The sequence below is a fragment of the Sinohyriopsis cumingii genome, unplaced genomic scaffold, assembly GCF_028554795.1.
Source record: "Sinohyriopsis cumingii isolate HCF-2022 unplaced genomic scaffold, ASM2855479v2 utg001180l, whole genome shotgun sequence".
NCBI classification, from domain to species: Eukaryota; Metazoa; Mollusca; class Bivalvia; order Unionida; family Unionidae; genus Sinohyriopsis; species Sinohyriopsis cumingii.
The window spans coordinates 526,124-541,169 of record NW_028315969.1 but is presented as its reverse complement, the minus strand read 5'-3'; the positions used below and the strand labels follow the sequence as shown (position 1 = coordinate 541,169).

The following is a 15,046-nucleotide window of genomic DNA, read 5'->3' as shown; positions in this document are numbered from 1 at the left end:
AAGAAGACTAAAAGAGACGACCTATGAAAGTCAATCCCAACATAAACACATGGGTAAATAGCATTCAATATGCTCACATAGATGGACCAGAAACAATTGGTCCCAGGAAAGGATCACTGACGTTAAAGGGATTGGAAATCACCCAAAGGGTCTACTGCCTGAGGAAAGGAGTACGAGCTTTGTATACAAAATAATTTATGCATGGACAAGGAATGGAAGGAAACATGGAAACAGAAATCCAAATAGGTACACATCCCTCAAAAAAGAAAAGATGAACCAAATTCAAAATATATAAATATTTTATAAACATTCCCTTCAAAATTTCTTTTAATTTTCACGATAAACCCACAACAACATATCCTGGAGGAACATGAATGTGTAAAACAGCTTTACAACTTTTGGACAAAGGGGGATCACCTCAAGGACTTATAAGTTTATATAGTTATGGGTCTAATGGTTGTACACAAATAAAAACAAAGATGTACGAGGAAAATGACAATTTCCAAATTTACAGAGATACTTTAAGGTAAATTCCAAAAGCTGCATATATTTTCTCCAGTTATGATAAAGTGCATGTGAGAAATCTGATCTCAAAGTTTCGGGCAATTTCATATTTTAAGACCTGAAAGTTTAATAATTCTGGGCCATAACATTTAATTTTAACTCCTGGGCCTATGAAAGAACCTTACCAATCTGACTGTAAGAAGCTACAAGGCAAGAACACTGTTCTTAAAATAGAGTTTGCCTTTGAAAACGTTTGCAAGTAATAACTTCACTACTATACAATGAATGGTTAGGAAAGTTTGAACATAATTTTTAGAAACTAGCAATCTTGCTGCAAGATTGGGGTTACTGTTAGTAGAATTGCTGATTTCAACAATGCTTAGTACATCAGACGAGAGAGAGAGTCAGGGCCATGACGTTTGGTGGTCAGTATTCATCTGAACTGTAGTTAGTTTTATTGAACAAACCATTTTATAAAGCTGGTTCAAACAAAATATTCATGAACAAAGACAGCGCCTTTTTTCCACTGGCAATATTGTTTATGTGCCCAAAATAAGTATTTTTGTTTTTAGAACTAAATTTCTTAGAATGTGGTGTTCGTGTGTAATTATGGTTGTAATGGTTTCAGTTCATTCTGTGCCAATTTGACTTTTCCTTCATGAGCAGTAAAGATAAAAGTATTATAAAGGTGACAACTTAGATGGCTATGTAGGATATCAGATCTTACAATTTCACTGACTGTTATTTTTGAGAGTCATATTAACCTGTTATATATCTCTATAGTTTAACGTTTGGTCCACAGCTGTAGATTCTAATTTTAGATATAGCTATAAATAGCTTGTTGACTTGTTTTAAACCTACCTTTGACAATGAACCTGTTTACAGTTTGGGGATAATTTTCTGATTGGATGACTTGAGTATTGCAACATATGTTAAGTGGGAATTAGTTGTGAAATATGTAATGTAGTGATACATTGCAAGAGTCGTAATAGGTTTGTGGAGTATATAAAGACAGATGTGAACAATTATTCCTATTCCTATTATTGTTCTTGTTTTACTCAAAGTCTGCAGATGTATTTAATGTTGTGTTTAGATTTCAATTGAGAGGAATTATTTATTTACTGGAATTACAAAAAGCTTATAAGACTGTTTCGACTAAAGAAACATTCTGGGATCATTTTGAACTCAAGGAAATTCTAGATAATATCACTGCGATATAATCAAGATTGTTGGCACTTCAGCACATTCAAGGATATTGGTACATTAGCACATTCAAGATCTGGAATTCATTCAGAACGCTATATTATTTTGGACTTGTGACAGAACTTTTAGGATTATTTTTAAGTTGGTTTTCAATACTGTAACTTCCTCTTAAAATTTAATTTTATAACTTAGAGAATTATATAAGTTTTAAAGGAGACTAGAAATCAAAATTTTCCTTTTACGTATGTAATTCTCTACAGATTTTAATTCGACTGCAATGTTTATAAATTAAATATCGTAAGCGGATAGTGATTATATTGCGTGGAAGATTCCACGATTCCATAAATTGCAGAGTTTTTCCGAGTTTTGATGAGACGACAGATCACGTGGTACCGTGACGCTATACTAGCGAGTCCTCGAATACAAATATAAACATTGGTGGGTGAGGCAGACAGGAGACCGCATTTGGGTTGCACATTCAAAAGTTGAATCTGCAATCTGATAGTTTATGTACTGTACTGGTAAGTGCTAAAAGAAATGTGTTAAGCACAGGCCTCGGGCTGGTGACTTAAATAAACTAAAGTCCTGAATGAAATTCCACAAGCCCGGACAGTTCATACCTGTCGACTCTCAAGCTGGGAGAAAAACCTCCCGATTTTGGGGCTACATGTATTTCCTCATCTACCTCCCGATCTCGTAATATCTCTCAATTTTGCGCAGCGAAGTCCCGATTATTACATTATGTCTGTCAATTTTCATTTGTCAGAAAAAAAGCCCAACCCCAAACCATTTTTAAATATAACGTATGCAATCCACAGTCTAAACTGCCACACTGCAGACATCGTAGCGATATGACTGAAAATTTTGTAAAGCTACGTTAAAAATTCAAATCACACGCACACACGTCTAAACCGGCACTGGACGAAATAATTAATATCATACAACAGGTTTTTTCTTCTTTTTTTCTTCTTCAGTAAATAGAACGTGAAGATTAAACATTATTCAAGTAAATTTCAGATTTTTTAAAGAACTACAACAGTACTATAGTATTAAAAAAATTAAAAGAATAAAATTGTCACCAATTAGCTTAAATGAATGATCACTTTGAAATTTTCTCTGCAAACAAAATCGCATCTCCATTTCCGCCAAAGACACTCGGCCAGTTAACACCTGACATTCCTCTACCGTATATGAAAAGTTTAATTATCATGATTAAATTACAAAGAATAAAACAAAATATACCATGCAATATGTGGCCCTAAAGAACTAATTCTGAATAAATATCTTATTCAGCAAACAGTGTTACATGCATTAAGACTTAAACCCAAGGAAATAAGGTGGGGCATAAAACGTGAGAAAAACAGTTGCCACAAGTACGGTAACTTGTGACTGCAGATTTGAACTGTTAAAATTAAGTCCATGACATCGTAAGTAACAACAAAATAGGCATCGTTTATTTGGTAATCAATTGCTGGTGCTTACGCATACACCCACTGTCGAACATGGTTTCTTTGAAGTATGTCCGAAGGGCAGTCCTTTTCACAAGATCAATGCAAGGATAAGGATTATGTTCATTAGTCACACCAGTTTTATCGTTTGTGTACTTAAATAGAAACTTTAGCTATTTTGCAATTTAGCCAAAACTGACCAGAATATGCAAAAGGGGCTTGTCATGGGGGAATAATAAGGCATATCACATGGAGAAAAGGCACGTCAAATGGGAGGTCGCACATTGGGGCAAGGGGGGGGGGGGTCAATAGTCCCCCCCCCACCGTTGTCAGACAGTTAATGTGAAACTTTGACCTCTTTTTTTTAAATCGCTGCTTTTTAAACTGCCCAAGGAATAGTTTTATATCAGTTCCAATCATTACAGATTACAGTTTATGCATATTACATGTATACAATGCATTTTTTTTTTAAATTTTAAATCTTTATAAGATTACTAAAAATTGTGTTTTCTCGAAACACGACAGGTTTAGAATCTTATTTTTAGCAAAGTTTCCATTTGATTAAAATCAAATCTAAATTTCACCTAGGACAGTGGTGATTTGATTTAGATTGTGCCGTGTTAAGACATGCATGTCAACATCTTGAAAATACATTTACTCATTTCACCAGTGCAATCAAAGTTTCCTCAGGCAAACAATGTTTGTTTCGACAAGCCTGACAGGCACCTCACTTTGAATACAGGATGGGCCGGAACTAAAACCAGAAGGGGCCCAGGGTGTCGGACTATCAGATTTGTTTTTAGCACTGCTGTTTTTAGATAAAAGATGTGGATTGATTGTTGCATTTTGTGGTCACTTACTCGTCCTTCTACCTGTTTTCGTAACTCACACATTTAACACTTTTTCCAGGATTTAAATGTCCAAAGGTATGTCTGGAACAGGGCCAACTTTTAGTCTAGGCCTAGCATTTGCGTATCTTTGAGCTGCTATTTTTTCATGATCCCTCTCGTAACATTCCTTTGAGAAATGTAACGAGCACATAGTTCTGTATGGTGTTGCTTTGAAATTGACTCGTTTGTAATAATGTACCCATTCTTTCATTATTCCTTTATCTTTCGGAAAAGATTTTTTTTTTTATGTCAACAGGCTTTTCTTAATGTTCTATTACACCCGTAAGCAATGCAAAACGGTATTGTCTTTTACTCTGGCAACTCCCACTTGGGCTGCTGGAGTCGCTACTATGACATCACATCCCGAAAGTAACCGAATAGGCGCAGAAATTTTGCATACGAGGTCACGGAAATTCAGCTCCTAGAAGATAGGCCAATATTTAAATATTGGCATTACGGTCGCAGATGATACTTCAGAATAAGGTTTTCTGCTATAGTACTTTTATTATTATTCTATATTTCCATTGGTTTCTGGTCTCCTTTAAACAACGTGTTGGATTTGCTTCTTTCTGTTATTTAGTTTAAGACCATCAAGTCCTATCAAGCAAACAATCATGAAAATATGATTTCATTTTGACAAGAGTAACAATAACAAGAACAACAATTTTGCCCATATACATATATAATATATTCAATCTTTAATGATACCAATAGTTTCATTTTAATATTCAAGTATAAGAAGAAATTTTTTTCAGTTTTCGGATCCTTGGGGAAATGAATTAAGGGTCACTTGCTGATGGTCATACTGCATCATAGTGACTGCAGAAAAGAATGAAACCATCGGGGTATGTTGAAAAGTATACACCTGCAGTTATATGTCTAACGGGAAATAACTTGACTTTTTGTGTTTGTGCACGGAGGTGCGGTGTATATTTGTAAACATTAAGTAATTAAAAATAATTACCTAATTAAAAAATGTTTTTAATGAAAATATTAAAACATTTCAACCCCAATTTTGGCCTCAATAAATTAACTTACACATTGTATGTACTCCAACTTTATAAAAATTGCATAACTAGTTTCAATGAAATTCACGAAAATAATCCCACTTCCTATTTTGATCAAGTCCCTACTAACATGTTATCAACAACTATGAAATTACCTTCTTGAACTCAAGACTGCAAAATTATATGACCCACATTTCCCCAACATTTGTTATCTTTCTTCCTCTCTTGTTTCAAATGTACAATCAGAACTGACTTTTCCTGACTCAACCTAGTCCACTTTGTCAATAAATGGTGTTTATCTGGTTTATTCTGCTCTCTTTATGGCTATTTATGTCAATGTTCTAATTAGATATTTGCATGTATAGTGCATCCATGTGGTGAAGTCATGGCATTTTAACAACTGAGATAACATTTTGCCTCTTCTGTTAAAATCACTGCAATTTCAGATTACTCTGCTTTGTTGTCCTGCACAAACTCCATACAAGTATCAATGTCTTCTTATAAATTATTTGATGCTTTGTCAATGTCACTTATTTTTCAGGCATATCTTTTTGTGGAGGATAAAAAGTAATGTTTTCATTTGTTTTGTTTCAGAGTTCATAAATAAATTTTTGAGATGTCTCAAAACATTGCAAATTTTAAATTCATAACAGTTTAAAAAATGCCTCTGTTGAGGTGTGGCTTTGAAAGATCTAAGCTTTTGAATATTGATTTGTAATATTAACACTAATGTTCTTCGCAAGATTACAAGCTGATGTGGGGGGTCTCAAATGGCAGAATGGTCTAAAGTGCTCACCATTCCGGACGACTGCCATCTCACCTCTGGCTGTGTGGGTTCGAGTCTCAGGTTCAGCTAACATGGGTATGTGAAAAAGCTTGCCAGTAGCTTCTCATGAGTCGGTGTTTCTTCCCAGGTTTTCCATGGTTCTTCCTCCACCAGTTATACCCTTAACCGACATGACTTATTTGGTGATGAAAAGTTTTCTTCATGATGCAATTATCTGCAGGATCTCTTAACCAACTTGTTACATATGTAACATTAATTACTTAAGTTGACACTAATTATTAATTAATGCAGTACTTTCTGCTTGTTAAATTATAGCTGACTTATTTGAGATCTAATTTCAATTTGAAATTTAAAGGGGATTAATACATAAGAAAATAATAAAAATTCAGCTCTCACAGGTAAGAAACAGACCTCGAGAACAATTTTTGTAGCTGCCCCCATGCAAGTTATTAAAATACTAGAAAAATTAACAGATTAAAAGAAACAGTTTTAATAGGATATAAAATTACAGAGCATAATCTTCAGATTCAGAAAAAATTTAGTTTACAGAATTCATTGTAATTATCTTGTTTCTGTAAAATGTTAACTTGTTTCAAGATACAAAATAAATTAAGAGTTTAAATTCTTGTCAATTAAAACTTGTGAATAATCAGTTACTATAATACAAAAGCACTAAGAACATCCATTAATGGGTTTAGAAGAAATATAAGCAGATGAAAAAAACTTGAACCAAAACCGTAATGCTAATTTTCTATAACTAAACCTTAAACAAGATGTTGACACTGCTGCTGTTGGACAAATGACTGATGTGGCCTAAAAAAAAGTTTCTGGCAAAATTAATAGTTTTCAGACATTTTGTATATTTTTGTTTATTGCTGTGGCAATTACTTTGACAAATTCTGTGGCTCTTCTCTGTGCTAACACACCGGTCAATTAGACTGTATTGTTTATCTTTGATGCAGTAGACTGTATTAGCTTTTACATACAGAGAGCTCATGTGTTGGAAGAATCCAGGATACCAATACATCATAGGGTCATAATGAACGGCAGTTACTTGGGTTATCTTGAGGTTGTTACTCTACAAAGAGTTTGCATCCTTCTATTGGTAATGGTCACCTTATGAACATTTGCAAAGATGTTGAAAATGTCATCATTTTATTTAATTTCTAGAAAATTTCCACACTATTGGAACCAGTGACCTAGGATACTACATTCACAAATTTAAGTCATTCTAGAAATGGGAAAGAACCATTGACCTAGAAAACTACATTCACAAATTCAAGTCACTCTAGAAATGGGATATTTTATAGTTAACTCCAACCACTTCTAGAAATAAATTTCACTGTTTTCTTTTTTTCTGCCTTCACATCGTTGGCTTGTAAAAGATATGTTCAGTCTTCCTTAAAACTCAGTTTCAATAGTCTGTAAAATTTTCTGATTTCAAGGTATCTGTTGCAGTTTTCATGAATCAACTTCATTTTTGGATTGCTGTTATACTGGGGTATGAGGGTTTAAAAAATCCAAAAGAAAACCCAAATTAGATGCACTTATGTAATTTATCAGCCAATTAAGGTTATGTATTTATGCAGGAAATATATGATTTTAAATCATAACTTAATGACAAAGTGGAGGTGAATCTTAATTGTTTCCTATATAGTTGATGCTTTGCTATTTATACAAACAGTAGACAATTAGGTCTGTTCATCTCCTGTAAATTTATTTGTGAAAAGGAATCAGTCATATTAAAGCACTAACAATTGTAAATGTACATTAAACACTGACAGCTTACTGAATTCTAGACAGAGAGCAGTCACAAGTATCTACTTTAAGAAGCTTCACAATCTGTCTGGATAAAATACAGGTACATATATTAACAAATATGATACATTTTTATTATTGATGTTCGCTTGTAAATCAAACCCAATTGTATACTGCACAGACCCATATCACATAATGCAAAAGCAGATCTGGATTTTTGCAGTATTGTTCTAAGTAAACATACAGACTCTGCCCTGTTGGTGCATTATGTGACAGCAAATCAGGGTCAATGTTGTTTACAGTTGGACTTGATTGATAAGCGAGTATATACACAGATACTAATTCTTGTTTCTAACCTTGGCAAAAAGTTAAAATACAAGACCTATCATGAAAAAGGGATATAAATGTATCTGTGTAAAGAAATAACAGAAAAATAATATATTTACAAGAAACAAAATGTGTCTTTTCTCTGCTGGATATGATTAAAAAAGGTTTTACTTTCAAATACATACAACATCACATTAAATAACTTTTATTCATCACTTCTAAGTACATATAAAGCAATAACTCCTCTATTTCTCTCTCTCCCTCTTGCCCCTTTAGTTATGCACAACAGCAGTCATACAACCATGGGATAGTAGGAAGGATCATTACTAATGCATACTCTGTCACTAATATCCTTAATGGAGTCGATTAAGAAATAACATCTGATGCAGCAGATATTAAACATGCAGGTTGTAATCTTTCAACAGACTAGCAGCAGTACAAGTACAGAAGCAGATAAAGAAGGAACAGTTGTCCAATAAATCTGATTAGTTGCTGGAAGAATATGAACGTAAATCAATCCTCATTCCATCTGAATCTGCAAAAGATCAATGATTTGAGTCAATAATTTGGATCATAAAATAATTTGTTTACATCTAAAGACACCAAAATAAAAATAATCAAAACTTTGCATGTATTATTATGGCCCCTGATTCTTTAAATTTATAGAAAACTGCAGTCGAAAAACAAACTCCTACAACACAATAGAACAAACTTTTCAAAACATTTCTTGGTTTTCTTAGCTTGGGAGGGGTTTGCAACCATGTAAGGGTGACAATTATGGGTGTTTGTTGAGTTCAATACCATATATACTCGTTTATAAGACAAGTCCACTGCTAACTATATGAACCCAGATCTGATGCCACATAATGGGCTGGCAGATCAGGGTCTATGTTGTTCTACTAACAACTTCAAACAAACTGCATAGAACCAGATCTGCTGGTGCAATATGCAATGGCAGATCTCGGTCTGTGTGGTTTGGAGTTGGACTCCATGTATAAGCAAGTATAAAAAGTACATTGTTGTACTGAGCATATTGGCTGATGTGAAGCTGTGACCAATATCTATATTCATAACACAATAAAAGAATGTATTCATCAAAACAAAAGAATATAACTGTTACCATGGTATAAAAATTTCTCAACACAAGCATGATACACTGTTCTGCAGAGCTGAATAAGGAAATGAATATGCTTTATTACTGTTGACATCACTGGAACTTCTCAGCCACTAAGAATTCTGAATTATTTTAGGAAAGTAATAAACTCTATTATACTTTCACAGGACAGCAATAAATATTCAGTAAAAAAGAAATCAAAGACAACTTGTAGAAAGAGACTAATAAAGTGTGAGGATGCTTGTCTTTCAGTATTAGTATTATACCATTGTGTAAATAGGTTTAAAAAAACATATGCATTTAAATTTCTTTTTCAGATATTGTTCACTCTTAAAATGTTCCGATTTTTCAGAGTTGAAAAATTTGGTGGTAATGTAAAAATAGATAAAAATATTAAAATCTAGATATGCATAGATTATGACAATGCCTTCAATGTTAAATGTGAAATGTTAAAATTCTGTAAAGTTATATAAAATATTTAAAAAATGGAAGACATAAAATCCTTAAGATATGTCAAATTGTTTTTATATAAAGCCACTGCTTTTTATGCTTCCATATGAGGATGAATTAAAATGCCAAAATGTTAAACTGAATCTGTTACTTGAGCATACAACATTTGACATTTAGGTCTAAATACTATATCACATACTGAACTAAAAGATAGTTTGGTATTTTACTGATTTTATATGTCTGGGATAAAGTGATGGTTCATTTGCCTCAACATAGAGGCTTTCTGAAGGGCAGTTCTAGATGTACTCAGAAAAAGTCCCTGATTATTGGTTCAAGCATCTGTAGGTAAATGTACAAGTTGATCTGTACACAGTCGAACCTTAGCATAGTCTAAGCAAGAACTTCCAGTCTACTCCGAATCTCTGTTAGCAGTGACTCATATTTTGACACTTGTTCTTGAGGTATCTAATCTGTGGAAGAAAAGTTACTTTAAAGTCTAAAACAAGTCCTCAAAAATTTGGTCACCTCCACAACTGGGAAAAGAGAAACATCCAGACATAGCTTGGGGTTATAATGATTTCCATGTAATCAGCATAAATACATGACAACAATTTTAGATTTTGAAAATTTGAACCCAATTTGGTCCAGAACTCTGTTTAAGCATTTCTGTAGTTGATATTCAATAGTAGGCTTACTCTTTGATCTACAGCATGTCAAAGTCATGAAACATAATCAGCAGTCAATTCCTGAACTAAAGCATTTCACCATGTCATTAATTTTTTATGTTAATAAGAGTGACTGACAAAATGCTGCCCTAATGTACACTTACTTCTCAGAATGGTGTTCAGAAAGGGATGTATGTTGCCTTACCATTGAAATTTCTACACTTCCAAAACTGGATATAGACAGGTAGGCTGAATATGCCTTTCATCATGCTGTAATTTCATGTGGTGTCATAAACTTTCTCCAGGTGAAAAAGATGGCTAAGGCTCTATTAGACATTTCAAGTCTGACTAGATCATCAGCCAAAATTATCTGGCATCTGAATCCACGCTAAAGGTTAATAGTAGTTTGCAAATGCAGCTTGTTAGGGAAATGGCACAACAGTTTGGACATCGATATGGCCTGTTCTTTGGTTTACATATTGGTATGACTGTTATTTCTCACCATGAAGTCACCAGTTTCCCAAATTGTTATTGAAAATATTTAGCAGAACACTGAAGCTGTATCAGGTGTTTCAAAAGGTAACAGTGCTCAAGTGTCATGAACTCTATCAAGAGAAAAGTAACTCTCAGAAAGCGAGCGGTTTATTTTAATCCTTAGCATTAGCAGATTTGAAATTTAAAGCAACCTTTTCTCTCATGATTTGGATATGGCATAAGTTTCATAACAGTTCTCTTGTTTTGAATATTTGGAAAATATTTCTGCCAATTTCCAGTAGGATTATGATCAGTTTATTAGATTTCTTTAAGTAGTTTGATTCAATTTGTATTTTTAGCCAATAACTTTCAGAACCACACCCAGTACTGCAATTTCAAACAAGCAACAAAGTATCTTCAAATTGAGACTGAACATAATTTATTAATCCCAAAGAAAAATAACTACTGACTCAGCAACCTTGATCAACTGGCATAAACAAATTAAAATTCATATTCAGTACTATACTGCACTAATACAAATTTAAATCTTAACCAAGTGAAAAGAATATATCACAATTAGGACACTACGAAAATAATTCAAGGACTATTTAATCAAATGCAACACAAAGTCAGAAAGGATGAATATTTAGGACAAGTTCATTTCTTGAGCTCTGACAGTTTCCTAATTACAGGAATATACTTACCCTGAGCACAGGTTTAGGGATTTGAAGAAGATCACACAGGTTGTTTCGGATTACTCTGAGTGTTGCCAGCTCTTCATCCCTGTGATATACAATATCATCAGTATATATCTTGTATATACTTAATATGGGTCATTCATATATCTGATGTACAACAACTTGAATTTTCACAATACTTATAAAAAAAAATATATATATTCAACACATAAAAAATTATCTCAAACAACTGTTACATTTTAGTGGTCATTTTGAGGGTTAAATAAAATGAGGAACAACAAAATTTGTGTCTGCACTTGTGTATTATAGACATATTTCATGCCCAAAACTGTTTATATGCATAGCTGTATTGACAAGGGCCATTTTCCCTGCTAAACATGGCAATGGCATGCACGGTGAATCTATGATCAAAGCATTGCTGCAAAACATGTGACCCCAGAATAAAAGGTGAGAGAAAGCACACTGTGAAGTGAATAGTCTCATATTTATAGTGATTCATCCAATAGGCGAATAAAAGCTATGAAGGAGTTATTCATGAAAAAAAGCAAATGAAAGAACTTTAAACAAATCCTTAATGCAAAATTTGTTATGTCTTGTGACCTTAACCTCAATATCAAGGGGATGAGAGTGTCTGTAACAAAATGAACTGTCTTAGCTTTATAATGATTCATCCCAAGTTTAAGGAAAATCCGTCAAGGGGTTGTAGGAAATATAAGCAAATAAAAAAGCTGTGTGTGTGTGTGTGTGTGTATATATATATATATATATATATATATATATATATATATATATTTCTTTTACTGCCAAACAAAACCTAGTTTTTATTCATGTGACCTTGATCCTAAATGTGAATGCATGCATGTCCCTGATTGAATAAAATATTATAATTTTATGATTCTTTCAAGTAGGAAGAAAATCCATCAAGTTATTTTGGAAAAATAAGCAAATCAAAGAACTTTAACTGAACATGTAATAAAAATTTTCTGTGACTGTGACCAATACAATTTCTAACCATAAACTCTCCTGATTTTTACTGTGTACATTCCAAGTACTAAGGATATCCATCAAGGGGGTTTTGGAAACCAATTTTTCCAAGTAAAATATGCTTCTTCGAGAATACTTACCCAATCATAACACCTTAGTAGAGTTACTACTACCTTGTAAATCCAGCCCTCACAGATACTACTTTTAGCTAAAGTGAGCTAAAAGTTGTCTGCTGACTTATGTGGTGGTTGGATAGTTATCTCCCTTTAGGTATAAGGCTTGGCAGCAAAGTCTAAGAACGTGTCAGTTACTATTGGAGTGGAAGGCACACTCTCTATGGATGCAACTGCCGGGAAGCTGGGAGTGTGAATGTGTATTGACTTGGTAAGTATTCTTGAAGATATTTTACTGGGAAAAATCGGTTTCTTTTTTAAATGTTAACCAATCATACCTTAGGAGAATAGGTAAGAGGTGGAGGGAGGTATATCCACTTACCCTGCTCCAGTCCCCTAAGGTATGCTAGAAAGCATCAAGGTAACCCAAATGGTGGGGACTCCATCTGTCGGGGCACCTTCAAATTGGGAAAATTCCTCCTGCATTTTCAGTGGAAGTCATGAAGCCATGTCTTAAGAAGTTGTCGATCTACCTGGAAGGGTGACCTGTTTAGCTGCAGATGTAGGTCCTACAAGATTGAACAGGGTCCTCTGGGGTGATATATCTCGGAGATAAAAGCGAGAGAATGTGGGCTCCAATATCCATCCCACAGCCTGAATGATGTCAATGAACAGTTCCAGTCTAATGCTAAGCTGGTGGCAACCCTAACCTTGTGAGCCAAAATGGATAATAAATTTGTTTGAGCTGGGATTATTTCCATAAATGCCAAGTGAATAACCCACTAAACCAGGACAAGATAGTCTGCTCTGATATATCCTCCTGTCCTTTTTTGATAAGTAAAAAGAGGCATGATCTACCTCAACATTCTATTAAGGTACCACCTCAAAGCCTGAACTGGGTCTACAACGCGGCCTTCAGTTGATGAGTCCAGATGAGACAGAAGCTTCATGATGAAAGTCTGGTTACCCGTGGAAGGAAGGTGGTTCTTGGTGATGAAAAAGGATGCCATCATAAGATTGACCCATCTTGTTGGGTCTGCTGATATGGCATGTATTTCACTAATTTGGCCTGCAGTCGCTAACACAATGATGAAGATACCAAGATAGGTTCTGTCTAATGTTTATGGTCATGTATACTTAAAGTCTGACAGTAGGTCTGATAAGTCCTTTTGTCCGGTATCCTTTCTTCCATCACGATGAAAGGTGTCAGCAATCGTGGAGCAGTAACCTTTTATTGTATTGAACTTCCTCTCTACACAGAGCCTGAGGAAGATAGCTATTTGTGGTATAGATGCCTGGAGAGGTATGTGTTTGTTTGTGCACCATTGGATGAAAATGTGCCATTTGCCTTTGTATTCTTTCAGAGTGAAGGACCTTTCTGCAAGAGAAATTTTCTCCACAACTGGTTGCAAGAATTGTTTATTTCTGAGGAACTGTTTCATATAATCCAGACATGCAGGTTCTATAGGTCTGAGTAAGAATGAAACAATTACCATCATGGTTGTTTGAGTAGATGTTGGAACATCTGTATTCTCTGAGGAGTTTACACCACAAGGTTGATGAAGTCATTGGTGAAATGAGGGTAAGGCAACACTCTGATTCTCTTGCTTTCTGTATCACTTTTTGGAATCAGGTGTTGGAAGCAAGGCATATGCATCCAGGCTGTTTCCAATTTACTAATAGAGCACCGACTGCCCGAGCTCTGAGTCAGAGACTGGCAGTATGAAGGTTGGGAGTTGATATTCCACCTTGTTATGAACAGGTCCACCAATGGTCAGTCCCACTGGGTAAATATCTGAATGAAAACTGAGGGATGAAGAGAACATTCTGTCTGAATTAGTTGAGTGTTCCAGGACAAACCTTAGGCTTGTATGTTAGGTGTCATTAGATATAGTGAGCTTGTACGTGGATTTGTTGTTTACATTGCTTTAGAATGTCCTACACCACGACATAATGGTTTTAGAACTTGGTTCCTCCATGTTGTTAGAGATAAGTCACCCCTGTAGAGTTGTCAGACAGAATGAGAACACCCTTGCCCGGCAAATATTCCTACCACCAGTGAAAGGCTTTCACAATGACCATCATCTCAAAAATTTATTTATCTGAAGATGTTGTTCCTGGGGAGAGTATGCACTGCTGGTTTCCTGAAAGGATGGTAGTAGGTGGGTTCCCCAACCATCTGTACCTGCATCAGTACAGACTGTAATCATGGGTGATTGTACATTAGATGTATACCTGCCATGACTCAAGTTAGGTTTCCCCAATCAGCAGATGGTGCTTCAGTTGGTTGCAGATGGTGGGAGGATGGTCCAGTGGGCAAACTTAGGCCTCCATTTAGGCAGAGGGATCATTTACAATAGGCACACATGAAGGATCATGAGGTCCACTGCCATGCTGAGCAAGCCCAGTAGGCAAAGGTATTCCAGTGCAGATAGAATTCCTTGAAAGTAAAGTAAAGTGCTACCATGGTTCGGATTTCAATGCCCAATACTGATGGCGATGAAATATGTTGCCCATATATTGATCTCCAAACCTATGTAAACAAATTGTTGAGATGGTACCAGGTCAGAATTTTCTGTGTTGACAAGAAGTCCTGACCAGTAACAAGGGTTATCATGTCTTGT

At 34.9% G+C, this 15,046-nt stretch overlaps 1 protein-coding gene across 3 annotated transcripts in view; it reads right to left on the bottom strand.

Annotated features, from left to right (window-relative positions):
* Positions 1–6,313: 6,313 nt before the first annotated feature.
* The window catches only part of LOC149772739 (tubulin-specific chaperone D-like), a 99,439-nt gene continuing 90,706 nt past the window's right edge, over positions 6,314–15,046 (bottom strand). For all 3 annotated transcript variants that reach the window (XM_089947374.1, XM_089947376.1, XM_089947378.1), the window contains 2 exons: positions 11,332–11,410; positions 6,314–8,459 (listed from right to left, as the gene is read on the bottom strand). In XM_089947374.1, the coding sequence (XP_089803500.1) occupies positions 8,445–8,459; positions 11,332–11,410 (94 nt within the window). In that variant the 3' untranslated portion in view covers positions 6,314–8,444. The remainder of the gene's footprint in view (positions 8,460–11,331; positions 11,411–15,046) is intronic.